The following is a 15,560-nucleotide window of genomic DNA, read 5'->3' as shown; positions in this document are numbered from 1 at the left end:
CAAATATCACTCGGTACCAGCGTTGACCTCAGTTTTACAGCTAAAACACATTTAGGTTTCTGTTCGGGGTAATTGATGACATCTATCACTGAGGAGACAACATGCTGACAGAGTCCATGACGACTCAAACTCAGCTGTGCCCCCCCCCCCCCCATGTCTTTATAAACTTAGCTGGAAATATACCTCTACCACACAGTAAAAACTAATAAATAATCAGAAATACTTAAAGAAGACGTTTATTTGAGACAACAGAAAGCCATTTAACAACACCATTTTTGACTTTTTTTTTTTGGAGCTTTCAACCAAATAACCCACAGAGTTTGCTCAATTCTCATGGAGTCTGCTTCTTACATGGCACTTTTAGAGGACTGAGTACAAAGGCTCGGCTCAGAGAGAGTGAGTGGATCTTGAGTCGGTCGAGAGTGAGCATGACAAAGTCTGAAATTGCCACACATTTTGGGGTAAACATTACAATTTCAATGGAATCGTGACGATCTCTGGAAATCCACTTTGACTCCGGTGAACTTCGAGCAGCATATTTGCGCCTCCGACGCCAATAAACAGCAAGCCGTCTTGACGCTGCTGACTTTTTTGGGGGGAAAGAAGAGGCAGAAAGGTCCAAAATGGAGGAAACTAGAGATGCTTATCAGCTGATTGGCACAATGCACATCTATCATAACTCTTCCGTCGAAGTATAAATCTCCACACAAGAGGAACGGTTCGCAGACAAACATGAGACGATGGTACAAATGCTTCCTAAAAACTCATTGAAATGATCCCGTTAGCAACCAAGGCTTAGTGGGCCGTTAGCAAGCTTTTCCCCCGCCTCTCTATCTACAATAAACCCTATTGAATGAACGTATGTACAACACACAGAGCAGTACAGAAAACAGAACAAAAGAGAAGCTCTCACTAGTCGGTGCAGCTCTCCAGCTACAGTAGTTCACCAGTTAGCCCTTCACAGAGACATTTGGTTCGGCTTCAAACGGCAGACTTTCATTTCAATGAATATTGTCGGTGATGTCACCATCTATTGCCGAAGGAGGTCACGCAATGGGGATTGAGCCTATGGCTAACTGCTGAAAGTAGTGCAACATTTATACTCTGTATTAATACTGCAGTACGACAAATATAAACTGTCTGTCATTCACGGCTAAAATAAAACAAAAATCTTCCCTTATTTACACAAAACGATTAAGTTATGCACACAATTCGGCACAATTCCATTGTTTTCACTGCAATATAAACTCTAAATCGACCACTTTAACAGCTCCTGAGACTGCATGCAGACACCCACTTCCACGACGAATGAGCCACTAATGCAGTTGAGAGCCAACGGGGGAAAATAAATAGTTCACTGCACCTTGACTTGGAACCGTTTTGTTTTTAAGCCGATTTAGATCATTTCTAAAAATAAAAACACATGTCTACGAAGTCTTAAAGAACGAGTGTGTATGATTTATTGAATTATTATTATTTTTTAATCCCTAGAGCTCCTCCTATTTCCCACTTTTGGAGTGTTCACAAAGAGCCCACGGCGTCCCGGTTCAAATGCAGCTGGGCGTGCGCCTGTGTTTATCTCATTGTGAGAGCCCACTTCATCCCTAATGTTTATACACTTGACTGACCAAGTCATAACTGCAGTGGCTTCTTGCACTTTCTCAAACAATAATTTATGTTCATGAGGGGAAAAACTCAACAAATCTTGTGATTTTCTCACCTTCATTGAACTTCATTGGCAAAGAAGAGCTCAATAGCAAATATGTAAAAAAACATTATGTATTACAATATGTTGAGTTACAATTGACTCGGCAATGTCTTACTTTTTAGTTATTTATGACGTATTGCTGAAATGTGTGAAAAGCAAAACAAAAATACGAGAATTCATCTCAAATTTCATAATTAGATTTGATCTTGGATCCAGATTTGATCAATGCTACCTTGTGTGAAATAAAACAATATTAACAAGCAGCAATGGATTTAGTTCATTTCACAGACTTCTTTCTAAAGGAACTAAATGAGTGGCGTTCCAGACGCTGCTTACAGGCCCCGTTGTGGTTTTTCCGTTGATGTGCCCCAGTGAGAGGTGGGAGACGGGGCTGGAGATGGAGCCGCCCTCCACCCTGCACCAACTAAAACAATGCGGGCCCCGAGCTTCAGCCAGCACACTGCTCCACCACCACAGTTCACAGAGCCATGTGTTAAAAAAGAAAAGAAAAGAAGAAATAATGGGCATAATCACAGCTGTGCAGAGAGGAGATAGAGGAACAGCGAGGATTGCAGTGCTTTTATGTCTACTCCCCCCCACAACGTTTTTCTTCTTCTTCTTCTTCTCGTCCTTGTAAAAACCCCGCTCCCGTTCTACTGAGTCACACTGGGCTCCGTCGAGCTCTTGGTGCTCTTCTTGCGCTTCTTCTTGATCCGGTACACATGGAAGGTTTTGTTCTGGAACGTTCGGGTGAACAGAGCGCCGTACGCTGCCGGAATCGTCTCCGTCTCCTCCGTCTTGATGGCCTCGCAAAATCGAGGGTGGGAGGCGGGGACAAGGTCTGGGTGGTTCTCTCCCGGTCCGTCCATGATCTGATGGGACACAGAACGGGCGTGTCGTCATCAACAGCAAGTGACAGCAGGTTAGCACCAAGGGGCTTATAAAGGGGACATGTGTTCACAATACATCATCATCAATACAATTAGCTGCTGACTTACTTCTCTGGGTTATCGTTAGCTAAAGATGTTTTTGGTAACACTATATACTATAATACCACTACTTGCTGTTCTCTATTTAAATACCATAGGGTTCATCCTTTTTATAAAATAGTAAATAATCTATACTCAAGGTTTTCTGAATGAAGGATTTGGTTAACGGGGAAAACACAGACGGACAGATATTGAAATTGAAAGAGAGAAAAACACATGAAGAAGGTAAAGAAATACAGAAAAGACAAATAAAACAAGAGGGAAAGAACACAAAGGAACGTGAGAGCGAGAGAAAAGGAGAGGCGGATGTAAACCCGGCGTTCCCTCAATAAAGCTGTCTGCGTGTCAGATGTGGTGTGTGCTGTCTGACATTTAACACACACACACACGCACGCACACACACACAAAGCGGCTCTGTGTTTCACGTGTCAAAAACACCACCTGAGCCAGCCAGACTGAAGCTCGTCTCGCCTCTCTGGTAATCCAAATAAACCAGGGCGCCGCGTCCAACATCAAAATGAGGAGGGGGAGGTGGCGGTGAATGAAAAGAGGGGGCAACGGCAACAGAAGTGAGAGACAGGTGAGAAGTGAGACTATTGATCTCCGCTGAGGCTGAGCGCTTTCACCCAGTCACAGAAAGCTGGCACATGCGGTCTCCCGATGAGTCACGCTAAATAAATGCCACCCACATGTCCGTTGGCCAGGTCAAGCAGGTCCCTCAGCCGGCAGCCTCGGCTGTGTCTCCGCTCGTAACAGATGCTGTTCTCCAGCACCACGTAGTCGGCCCCGATGGCCCTCAGGATGCCGTGGACTTCCTCCGGCGACTGGCGGGCGTACACCTGATACACCTGCACACACAAAGAGAATAGAAGTGGATTTATCTTAGTCCGTGTGGATTTTTTTATTGCTTTCCCCCCCCTAAAGATCGGCTTGTGTTAGAATTTAACTGCGATATTGTTGGAAGGAGAACAACTTCTCTCCTGGAACTCAATTACCAGACACGTCTATTTTCTGAATTACAGATTTGATGAAAGTTGGTTCAATTATAACATGTTTACTGATGGAAAAAAAAGGGGGGAGAAAAGAATCAAGAGGGAGAACAACAACCAAAGTGATTAAAAAAAAACAGATCTCTACATTTGTGAAATCTTGTTATGGTTCATCTGTTATTTGTAGCAGAAGAAATAAAGCGTTTGACCATTTTCACACAACAACAGATTTAAATAGAAGATGAAGAACTGGATTGTTTATCCGGAAGAAAACTCAAAGTTTCAAAGTAGAGTTTCAATGGGGTTTTAGCGTAAATAAGGGCTGGAAGATCAAAGTGACAAAAACAAGTTGCAACTTTACTGCATTCATGATAGCGCCATCAAAAAACTCAAAGACGCAAAACAAAAACTGCCACTTTCCTGCTAACAATTGTAAAGGTTAGAACCACGGCACCTGTCAGCGAGGAAGATTCAGTGTTCACCAGTGTAAACTAGGGAATTAACGAAGCGATGGCCAAAACTTTCGCTGTACCCGCTCCGATACGACAAAAAGACACCATTTGCACGTATTTTAATGAGATAATACGCAGATATTTAATTCTGAGCAAACAAGATCATTTCACAAAGATCAGCGCTACTGAACACGTTGGCGTTGAGAGTTTGGTGGGAACTGAAGGGCTTTCAGAAGGAAAGTCACAAACAGACTGAATTATAATGAAAAAACTTTACTTTAGATTCCGTTATGTTTTTTTTCATTTTTCAGTAGCAGATTTAATGTTTTCAACTTTCAATCTTTTTCTTTTTACAGTTTCGAATCTTATTTTTTCGGGTTCAAATCCTTTTTTCAGGTCCAGTTCTTTTTTTCACTTTAAGATCGCTTTTTTTTTCAGGTTCAGACTTTTGGCCGGGATCTGGCGTGGGGGCGTGGTTTCAACTACAGGGGCGTGGTATTATGAGCATAAAAGAGAAGGCTGAGGACCTTCCTCAACTGCGTTGCCTTCAGGAACGTAGGTACCGCGAGAATTATGACTCAATACTTTCGATACGCCAGATTCACGGGATTGGCAGTAAACAAAACGCTAGTGACTAAGTTATGTTTAGCAAGCTGTTTCAGACCATACTTGTTATGAATCGCAGTATGCGATTCCACACCGAGTGTCCATCGTACTGTGCTGAACGAGGAGGGAGGGGGATGCTCAAAAGGGGCGGAGATTCATACCGCATGAGGAGCGACAGTCTGTGGGTGGATTCAGACTGCAGTCAAGGAGAGGACCCAATCCAGTGACTATGACTATTTATTGTTTCATCAAAATACTACAATGACTAACTGTGGCAGTGGGGTGTGGTTAGACTCAGCTGTAGAGTGGGTGTGGCTCAGGGAACAGTGCCGGAATGATGTCTAATCAGTCTCAGCTGGGGCTGAGGTTTAATCAGCCTCAGCTGGGGTTAATCGGTTTGTCTCTTCTCAATAAAGAGCAGGAGGGACTGAGAGGCGAGAGAAAAAGAGCGAGGAGCGTCACCGAGCCTGTATGTGTGTTTGTTGATAATAAAAGCATTTTGGAACTACCTCAAGCTGTGTGCTGCCTCTGTGCAAGTCCGAGACTCACCGGGTAACAGGGAAACCTGTTACACTAACGTACTGATGTTTTAGCATCCATGCCGAGCTAAACCTAATACGTTCTTTCTCACGATAATGTAAAACCCCACAAAACTAATTAAAAACTAATTTGGTTGAAAACAAATGGATGAACGCTTTTGCAATCCCGCACAGCTCTCTGAGATGGATACATTTCATGCTCTCTAAAAGAAGTCTGGTGATATTCTTGTTTTTTTTAACCTAATCTCAACAATAAATTGATCAAAGTATCGTCTGTGTACCCAAATCCTGGTACGCCTTGTTCTGCTGTTCCCAAGGCTCCACTACTGTCAAAAGAAATATTAGAACCATTGCTGTACTGGCTGACATGTTCCTTTAATACCATGAACACACACAGACACATACACACAGACACACACAGACAGACACACACATACTGCATTTTCAGATGTTCTGAACAAAACACGCCCCCTCCTTTCTGTTTAGGAAACCCTGAACATCAGGGGTGTCAAACTCATTTTCACTGTGGGCCACATCAGCATCATGGCTCCCCTCAAAGGGCCGGTTGTAACACTGTATGGATATATATATATATATATATATATATATATATATATATATATATATAATTACTATTACTACTCCCGAACATATTGTTAAATAAGTGTCTTTGCATTTGATTAGTTTATTCGATTCTAAAAATATTGTACATGCATTTAAATACATTTATAAATATATTTAAGCAAATTTCTCTAATATTATAACATAAATCCATCTAATTTAATTATATTTATTATAACCCACATTACTCTATCAAAGATCAAACGTACGTTATTACATTCACTTTGTTCAAAGCTCTTTTGTCACAGTTTAGAAGGACATAACTCTGGTCCAACAAATAGTGAGCTGCTAAGAACATGTGTGACAGATGTGGTCTGGGGGAGTGGTTCTCCACTGGTCTGGGGCAGTGGTTCTCCACTGGTCTGGGGCAGTGGTTTTCAACTGGACGGAGGCAGTGCTTCTCAACTGGTCTGGGGCAGTGGTTCTCCACTGGTCTGGGGCAGTGGTTTTCAACTGGATGGAGGCAGTGGTTCTCCACTGGTCTGGGGCAGTGCTTCTCTACTGAGTCTAGTGAGAAGTAGTTTAAAAAAAGCCTCAAAAGATGTAAATTATGGCTCACTTACTATGACAACCAACGCAGCACCATGGAAACAAGTCAGTGTCTTGAGGAGCGGCTTTTATCCACAAACTCTAAATAAATTAAACAAATACTGTAATTAAAAAAGATATATAGTATACAACATTAACTTTTCTTCTAATTACCTTATTAGTAGGTAAATAGTGAAAAACATTAAGTAGCACTCACTTCAACCTTAGTGAACCACTGACACAGACCTCAGTCTGGAGGAATTCATAATGGGAGAACTGGGGATGTTTTTTAATACAAAGTCAATGCACAGACGCGTATGGATGTGATTAACGTGTCATTTCCGCCGGGCGCGGGAATGACGCAATGTGAAAAATGCACATTTTCTCCGAGGCTGAATTTTTTAACTCGGGCGAAAAATGTGTGTGTCGTTAAAGCCAATCAGCGTTGAGATGCTCCGCCTGTCATCACTGACGTCATCCCGTTGTTGAATCAGAAACTATCATTTCAGTCCGCATTCATCTGTTAATGAATACGAGCGCTTCGTACGGCATCTGCTGTCGTCGGTGTGTGAAGAGCTCGTCGTTTAGTAAGTTTGGTTCATTCTTCGAATACGACGGCAGAAAACCTCAATCAAAAGCTTTGAGTGTCAGATATATACAGTATATATTTTTTAATTAACAAAAAGACGATACAGCTCATGTTTTCATGTCGACGTGCTAATGTTTCACTGTGAGCTTCAGTCACTCCTCTCCGACACAACCACCGGAAAAACAACCAATCAGGTTTCTTTTCCTGGAACAAACATGGCATCACACGACCACAGAATGTAAAGCTAAACCCTTGCACCAAATGGCATTCAGATCAAAATGGCCCACTCGTGTAGCTGACACTGTATTTACCTCAAAGTTGAAATTTTTATTTGATTGTTTGCGCTCTTGCTGCCCACCCCCCCACCGTGGGTGCGTGTGTGTTTGACAGTATAATGCAGCCTACCGTACCTGCTTGGTCCTCTCCCGCAGGTCTTTATCTTCGTAATGGGGGTGGTTGGTGAGAACCCTGCCTGTGCACAGTTTGATGCCGGCCAGCAGCTGCATGCTGCCTGCAAACACCGCCGTCTTCGAGGTCTTTGTGCTGTGGACCAACAGGAGAGGGAGAGAGAGAGAGAAGGGCACCGCTGTAAATATGCACATAATACATACCAAGACACATCTTTTGATGTGACTGTTTTAGGGCTTTGTGAGTGAGGTTAAAACAAGAGAAGAAAGGAAAGACGTCCTGCGGTTTGAAGGAGTTGGAAAACGTAGGAAAGATACATCCAGTCATCAAAAAAACCTTTGATTGAGTTTTGCTTATTATTATTTAGCTGCCTGTATTCGTGGCTATAATTAATCCGACCCGCTTACCCTGTTTTAGTAATGACGCAATTAAAGTAGATACAAATAAGGCTAAGAATCTACAGCCAGGCCGATGTTTAGCACGTATGAAGTTTGATGTGTTCGCCGTCTCAGTTGAGCGTGCTGACTGATGGAAGGCTGAGGCTGGCGGGAATGTACTCAGGATTCAGGTATTTGGTGTATTTGGTGTTGAACCAAAAGTATTGGACAATTAAACATTTTGACCCGCCAATGGTGCAGGAGGATAAGTCAGAGGATCACCAGAGTCATGACAAATCCAAGTGGACAAGGATGTCTGTGCATTCCACAGGTTGTGTAGACGGTCCACCTCATGGTGGGACTACAGGACACGTCAGGGGATGACACCAATGACATTAGAACACATTGTCTGATGTCTAATTGTCTGGGAGCCGCAGAAGGCCCTAAACAATGTTGTGCCAAATCCATCGAGCAGATATCAAGATACTTCACAGGGTACGAAGACCTCGATGTGCTGGTGGAAGACGTTCACAGGATTCGTTCTCTGGGTACTCTTGAGATATCGGTATCAAATGCCGTGGCATTCCATCCAATCGTTTTTGAGATATGTCACCTTCGCAGTGGCGCTGGAACAACAGTTAGGGGATCACTAAAATCTCTAGGATTGATCCCCGGGGGGACCATGCATGTCTCCATTTGGTGGACCACCAACTGACATTGTCATCTACAGAGCTTTGCTGCTTGCACGGCTAACAATACAAATCAATAAAAAAATGTTGTGTCCAAAATCACTTAGTGATACCACCACCAGTGATAAAACGTCAGATTGCGAAGACAAAAAACCAAACATAATTACTCTTTACCAAAGCCATTCCGTTCATCAACATTTATGACCCACGGAGCGGCTTCCTGAATGAACTCCCCCAGGCGGACTGTGATGACAAATTGCTCTGTCTTTTTTTATTATGCGTCATGTGGGAAAGCTGGTGGGGGGCCAAAGGAAAAGGGTGAAAAAGCGGAGCATCGACAACATGGCATCATATCTGTCAAATGTGAGTTTAGTTACAATGTGGCTGGCTTGAGACCACGTTTGTTTGCATTTTAGGAACTTCTGCTTTTGACTTCTTGCAGTTGAGAGTTTCCCAGTCATAATTACGATACGAATGCGCATTAACAACTGGAAACTGGTACATATTGTGTGAACTATGATATAACAGTTATGTGGCGCAAGCCTTAATATACCTTCCAACTATGATTCTAAGAACTGCCAACAAGACACGTTTAAAGTGGATCTGACTGCAACACTTCACATCCAGCAAACCGTCGTTCAGAATAATTTTTTTCCCCCACATACTTCCAGATAATGAGGGAGAGCGGGCGTCAAACCCTGATTAGAAGTGGCAGAACAACACACATGCACGTCATTATAGACAGAAATGCCCTGGTTATAATAGTCCAGCTGTCCATGTTGTAGGTTCTCTGTGTGTGTGTGTGTGTGTGTGTGTGCGTGCGTGCGGCACAATAATGACTCGCCACAAGCCTTGTGTGCACATATGTGTGTGTGTGTGTGCGTATTCATATGGTGCGTGCTCTCGGGGCAAATGTGTGGGTTGACGTCTTGCCCTGCTGACCTGTCTTTGAAGTGGGTCATTGCCATTCCCGTCTTCTCTCCGCCAGGCCGTGAATGTAAGTGTGTGAAATTGAATCGCCCACTTCATCCCAGAGAGCAGCTTCTGTTCCCCTACCAATGTTGATTTACATTTAATTCCATGTTTATATTCTCACATGTCAATGCCAAAAGGCACTGACATGCGCCCCACTGACGTTGTGAAAAAAAAAAGCGATAATAACGTTAATCGATTATGGGGGCGGGGGGCTGGGACTCACTGGGGCGCCCTCGTGCAGATACTGGCTTTGTTTGTATTTCACACTTTGCGTTCACAGGTTCGTGCACTTGGGTTTTTAAAGTGTTCATGAGCACCCGCTGCTCACCTTCAGAAAGCACTGGGAGGAATGAAACACATGAAATGGAGAGAGACAAAAGAGAAACAGGCAGCAAAACCCCAAATACCTAAGAATACCTTCAACAACACAACACTGGCAGCCATATTGGACGTTTTTGGCTGTGTTCAATATTTTCCTGGTACTAAAGAGACAGGAGCTAAAACGGACCATTTTCCGACAGAGGAAGAAAAGAGGTTCTGCAGCAAAGACGATGAAAGAAAAACAATGTCATGAACATTAGAGCATCTTAACATTTTCTAGTAGACCAACTACATAATGAACAAAAATAAAAACAACACCGAGGAAAATATCTCAACCCGTCTATGAAAAGACAATGTGAACAAATCCTCCTGTTGTATTTTAAACATACTATTAATACATAAAGAGTGCAACACCTCGGCTACACACAAAGCTGTGGAGTCTCTTTGGGGACTCATGCCGGCGTTCGCCTTCAGAGCAGATGAACTTATCACCAGTCATTAAAAGGACTAAAAGGACTCCACGTCCTCCTCGCCACTCTGGAGGTTGTCTGACGAGGTGTTGACAAGGTTTTCAGAGTGAAACTTTGACTATTCCAGCCACAGAAATAACTCCAGACAGTGTGTGTGTGTGTGTGTGCAGGGTCTGCGGAACACTCCAAACACACACACACATATACACACACACACACACACATATACACATATATACACGCACACACACACACACACACACACACACACAAACACTTTCACTGTTCAAGAATGAGGCCAAATGCTGCTAATTTAGACAATTTAAAACGCGGCAAAGAGCAGCATGACAGGAAGACAATTAAGGCAAAGAGCAAGAAGAGGATGTAAAAAATAAATAAATAAAACGGCGAGGCGGTTGGAGGGAACCGAAAAACCAAATTGGATCTGGACACGAGGATTGATGTGGAGATGAATAGTGGCACGTGTTTCCCAAGAATGGATGGAGTAATTAGTTTTAATTACACAGACAAATGTAAACGACAGAATGGGCCTCAGAGAGAGAAAGAGAGAGTGAGAGTGAGAGTGAGAGAGAGAGAGAGAGAGAGAGAGTAATGAGCTCTATTTGCACTGGACTTGAATTATCTAGGGACATCGTGTGAGTTAGGAGCTTAACCTTTATTCAGACAGGGTGCAGAATCGAAGGCTGCCCTTCACCAGAACAATGACAGCATCGGTCATCTGCACAAACTATTAAAGTGAGCAATTGTTTATGGCTTTTTAATAAAGGCCGTCCTCTCCCAGTGAGGGTGGAGAGTAGAACTGGAGTGGTGATTATATACAAAAAGAGTTGGGACACCTGCTAGAATGCTAAGGCTACTGTCACAGGAGCTTACACGACTCAGTGGGCTTAGCTGCCAGTGTTTATGAGTTGAGCTAGCTAGCCACACGGTTCTCTCTATTACTCCACTGGAGTCACATGCACACCAACCTCTGGACCAGGGTTGCAAAATTCCGGGAATATTCAAAGTTGGAAACTTTCAACGGGAATTAACGGGAATAAACTGGAAATGTTGGGGTAATTTGACTGTATTTACCTTGTCATAAGCAGACATGCATGCAAACATTTACAATACACCTTTTAAAAATGAAATTTTTGACTTTTTTGACATTTTGTGAGTAGAAATTTATTCTTTCATCGAACAACAAAAACATGAACGTTGAATAAAAAATGTGTATTCCCTATGATCACCACCCCCCAACCCAATTTTTTTGTGTGTTTTTCCCTGAATCCTTTCAGGTCTAAATGATTTCTTCCTGGACCTCATCAAGGTCCTCCTCACTGCTGTCAAAAGTTAGTCTACTGTATACAAATAAACTTGGTATTAAAATGAACATGGCTTCAGTTTACCAAGTAATCAATATGCTAGGTAATGACAAACAGTGTTGGGAAAGTTCACTTTCTACATGAACTAGTTCAGTTCATAGTTCATAATTCAAAATTTTGAGTTCAGTTATTTTTTTCAATATGTTGCGAGCTATAATTGAAATCTCTATCTGTCTGCAATACCGCTCTTGGCCTCTACGCAACTCGGCGCTCTCACACTTGCCAGGCATAGGGCTGAAACGTTCAGACGCAACACTGATGACAAAGACGTTCAAAAACGTTTATGTTTCTGGCAGACAATGTTCCCAACCAGCTGCATTCAGGGTCCAGCTGAGCTAGGCGTGCATAGTCTTGTTCTCAACTCCATTTAAGTTCCCTGTTATATAAAAAAACTTTTTTTTTTCAAAATTCCCGAGACAAAATTCCCGTGGAAATTTTCCGGAAATTTACCGGAAACTGTCTGCCCCTTTGCAACCCTACTCTGGACCAATCATTGCTCAGGACTAGGCTCCAATCTCTGGTTCAGAAACGTAGAGCCAATGCAGAAGTGCATTAAACCGGCAGTCTTAAAAATAGCCTCCAGGGGGCGACTACTCTGGTTGTATAGAAGACTAAAGAAAATGACTTTACTTCTCTCTTGATTTATTCCCTCAGTAAACATTGTAAACATAAGTTTATGGTCTCTAGTTTCAAGTCTTCTTCAATACAGAATGACGTTAATATAGTAAATGATGGTCCCATTTAGAGCCAAATAGAACATAAAGCTGTGTTAGGGAGGGGCTACAAGTTGATTGACAGGTCTCTAACTCGGCATTGTCCGTTCTGAGAGTTTGGTCTCCTAAAAATGTCAGTGTTCGGTTGTATTTAGCTCCACCCTCTTCACTGTCACTTCTGGTGGCAAAAAGCAAAGATGGCGACGGCCAAAATGTCAAACTCGAGGCTTCAAAGTGGTAGTGGGTGACGTCACGGTGACTATGTCTACTTCCTGTGTTAATACTAAAGACATGCATGGACACAAGAAAAAGTTATGAATCAGATGCCACTAGCAAAAGATTAAAGATAAATAAAAGAATACAATTAATTCCGTTTTAATTAAAAAACTGATTGGTGGTAAAGGAAAAAAAGGTCAAATTGGTGGTTAAAGGAAAATGGTGTCACCCTTTAACGGACTGGGTAACCCTTGGCGTTACTTGGGTTTAGGCAACAAAACTACTTTTTTAGGTTTAGTAAAAGATGGAAGTTAAAATACATAACCAACATTAAACAAGTCAATGTTGACATTGGCTTTCAAGCGGGACACAAACAGCTGTCTCCTAGGTGATGGTCCTGTATCTTTTGTACCCATCCGCCCTTCTCCCCAGCTGGACTTTGCTCTCTATTCCTCATCCCTTGAATTGCGCAGCAGTCACTCTGAGCATCTAATATCTCCTCTGCGGATGGGTTCACAGCGGAGTTACTTGGCCACCCGGTGCGTCCCATACTGACACTAGAGGGGGCTTTGTATCAGGTGCTCAGGGCCGTTACAAAACAGCTGTATTTGATGCCCTGGGGATTGAGACCAGGCTGATGAATTTGTATTTGGGAAGTTTTTACTACATTTTGTCAAAGTTAGAACTCCATTGCTGTCAGAAACTGTCTGCCGAGTCAGTTCTGGAAGGGTCATAATGGTCTTCCACAAGGCACTGACAGACGCCCTATTTACCCGTTTGACTCGTGGGATACAGAGCCAGTGTTTCCTTCAGAGATGCTGACGTTTTCATTTGAGCCTGTTCTGAACGGGTCTCCACGCTGAGAGGCAAGAAGAGCCTCCTGAATGTGCAGCAAAACTGCTGTCAAAGCTCTCATTAATAATTTCCACCGTAGCCTTCATAGGGCTCGACCACAGACTATATATCTCCAGCCGGATGAGATGAGATTTTTTTTTGGGGGGGGGGGGGGGCTCTCATCTGTGCTGTGAAATGAGACATGTGAGCTTTGTTGGCCTGCTCCAGCTCCAGCCCCGCGGTGCTCTGCAGTGAAATGACTGTGGTTATCAGTGAGCCCTGATAGTCTGAGAAGCGGCGGTTTATATTTAACACGCGCTTGAGCTTAAGCTGCTCCTCGACAACTCAGACCGCCTTGAACTCCTCGGGCGCGGCCAGAGGGGAGGGGGGGGATCTTGATTGTCGGCGATAAAGAGGCCGCACCACTTTTGCAACACAAGTGTGCAAGTCTGAAAAAAAAAAAGAAGAAAAGGCAGGGAAGTAGCTCGAGGATGGAGCGCGTGGGTTCGGCGGCGGCGGCACGCTCGCGACAACAATTTAGGCGTCGGAGGCAGTCGAGCGGCCAGGCACCGCTGTTTATGTATCGACCGCCCGTTTCAAAAGGGAATATAAGGCCGGCGCCTCGGCACAAAGGAGCCTCCGCCGGTTCGACAAAACCTGTGAAGTCCGAGGGGGTCAAGATTGATTGCCCTGATAATCCCCATCAACCCACAAGTCTTAACGCACGTATCTCAATGCCCGCGAGAGCCGAGGACATGTATCGTTAGCTCTCGTGAGGGACATCTTGGCTCTAACCTAATCAAAATCTCATCGCGAAATCCATCTCTTAAACAAAAATCCTTTATCCTTTTCCTAATCCTGAGCTTTCGATATACTCTTTTTTTGTACTATCCTAGTTTAGTCTAACAATACAGATAAAGATCCCCCTTTGCATCTGTGTGTTTCCTTCTGCTTTCACATGGAATCCTTCTCCGCCACCTTTATTAGCCATAAGTGATTCATATGTGCAGCAACATTCCCCTGCAGCTAGAATTACTGGCAGCTTTACATAAATGTGCAGGCCGGCCCGGATATATGTGTGTGTGTGTGTGTGTGTGTGTGTGTGTCCTCTTCTGTCTGCGTGCATCTACCCCTCCGTTACGTTTGAGAATCTCCCGCTAAGCGCCGTCAGCTGGAGAACACTGCGTAACGTTGAACCCCTTCTCCATCTTAACACTTTCATCTGAAATGTAATTAGCGCAGCGGCAAGAAGCTTAGCGCACAGCCCAAAGCAAGGTAACTGTAGGCAGCCCCTAATCCCTCGGAGCCTAATGGGATTAGCTCCGGAGGGGAAGGGAACCCATGTCACACGCACAAATACACACACACACCTCTTCTCCTCCTCTACCTCGCTATCCATCTCTCTCTCTGAGCCATTACACTATCTAACAGGATTAGACCAAAAATGTGCCATTTCTTTAAAAGAAAATGAATAGAACTCACATCTGGTCCACTCAGCGTCATCTTTCCTGATGATGATCGGATGGAAATAATGAGCTCGGAGTGACGACAGCGAAGAAGTGAACCACAGTCGATGGGAAGACCGGAAGCTAAACTGGTCCGAAAATGTTTTTAAATGAGCATTTCGTTTCGATGGAGAGCTTTTGGCCAATTGAGAAGATTTGGTCTAAAAGCATTAAATCGAAGCCCAAAAAAAACTCTTTGAAGATCCCCCCCCCCCCCTCCAAATTCACTTTTTGGTTAGAAAATAATAACACTTGGCAACGTGACAAACCGTTTGTGCTCAAGCACAACACAAACACAGTGAAGCGGGTTCAACTCATTCATGAACACAACACAAAGGAAAAACATTCAAGAAGAAAAAGAAGCCTCCTTTTTCACAGTTTCCAGGTATTGCTGCCTTCATGTTTGGGAGGCCTTTTCATTCACACCCACGCCGTCTGCGCTGCACTTCAGTTCAACCGACATTGATCGCTGAGAGGCAGCTACTGCCGTCTCTGCTTCACTGAGGAGCCACACTGAGTTACACAGACATACTGTACAGTGTGTACATTATATATATGTATATATACACACTTTTACACTGAAACCATGTTCTTTTCCTCATTCATATTTGTTGACTTTTATAAGCAAGTAACTAAGAAATGTATT

General features: G+C 43.5%; 1 protein-coding gene across 1 annotated transcript in view; it reads right to left on the bottom strand.

The window, feature by feature from the left end:
- Positions 1-1,437: 1,437 nt before the first annotated feature.
- The window catches only part of dpy19l3 (dpy-19 like C-mannosyltransferase 3), a 42,055-nt gene continuing 27,932 nt past the window's right edge, over positions 1,438-15,560 (bottom strand). The window contains exons 17-19 of the mRNA XM_034562798.1: positions 7,432-7,564; positions 3,387-3,545; positions 1,438-2,580 (exon numbers count right to left, since the gene is read on the bottom strand). Coding sequence (XP_034418689.1) covers positions 2,362-2,580; positions 3,387-3,545; positions 7,432-7,564 — 511 coding nt within the window. The 3' untranslated portion in view covers positions 1,438-2,361. The remainder of the gene's footprint in view (positions 2,581-3,386; positions 3,546-7,431; positions 7,565-15,560) is intronic.

The sequence above is a fragment of the Cyclopterus lumpus genome, chromosome 3 (assembly GCF_009769545.1).
Source record: "Cyclopterus lumpus isolate fCycLum1 chromosome 3, fCycLum1.pri, whole genome shotgun sequence".
In the NCBI taxonomy this organism is placed as follows: domain Eukaryota; kingdom Metazoa; phylum Chordata; class Actinopteri; order Perciformes; family Cyclopteridae; genus Cyclopterus; species Cyclopterus lumpus.
Note: the sequence above shows the minus strand (reverse complement) of the source record. Positions and strands in the feature narration are given on the sequence as shown.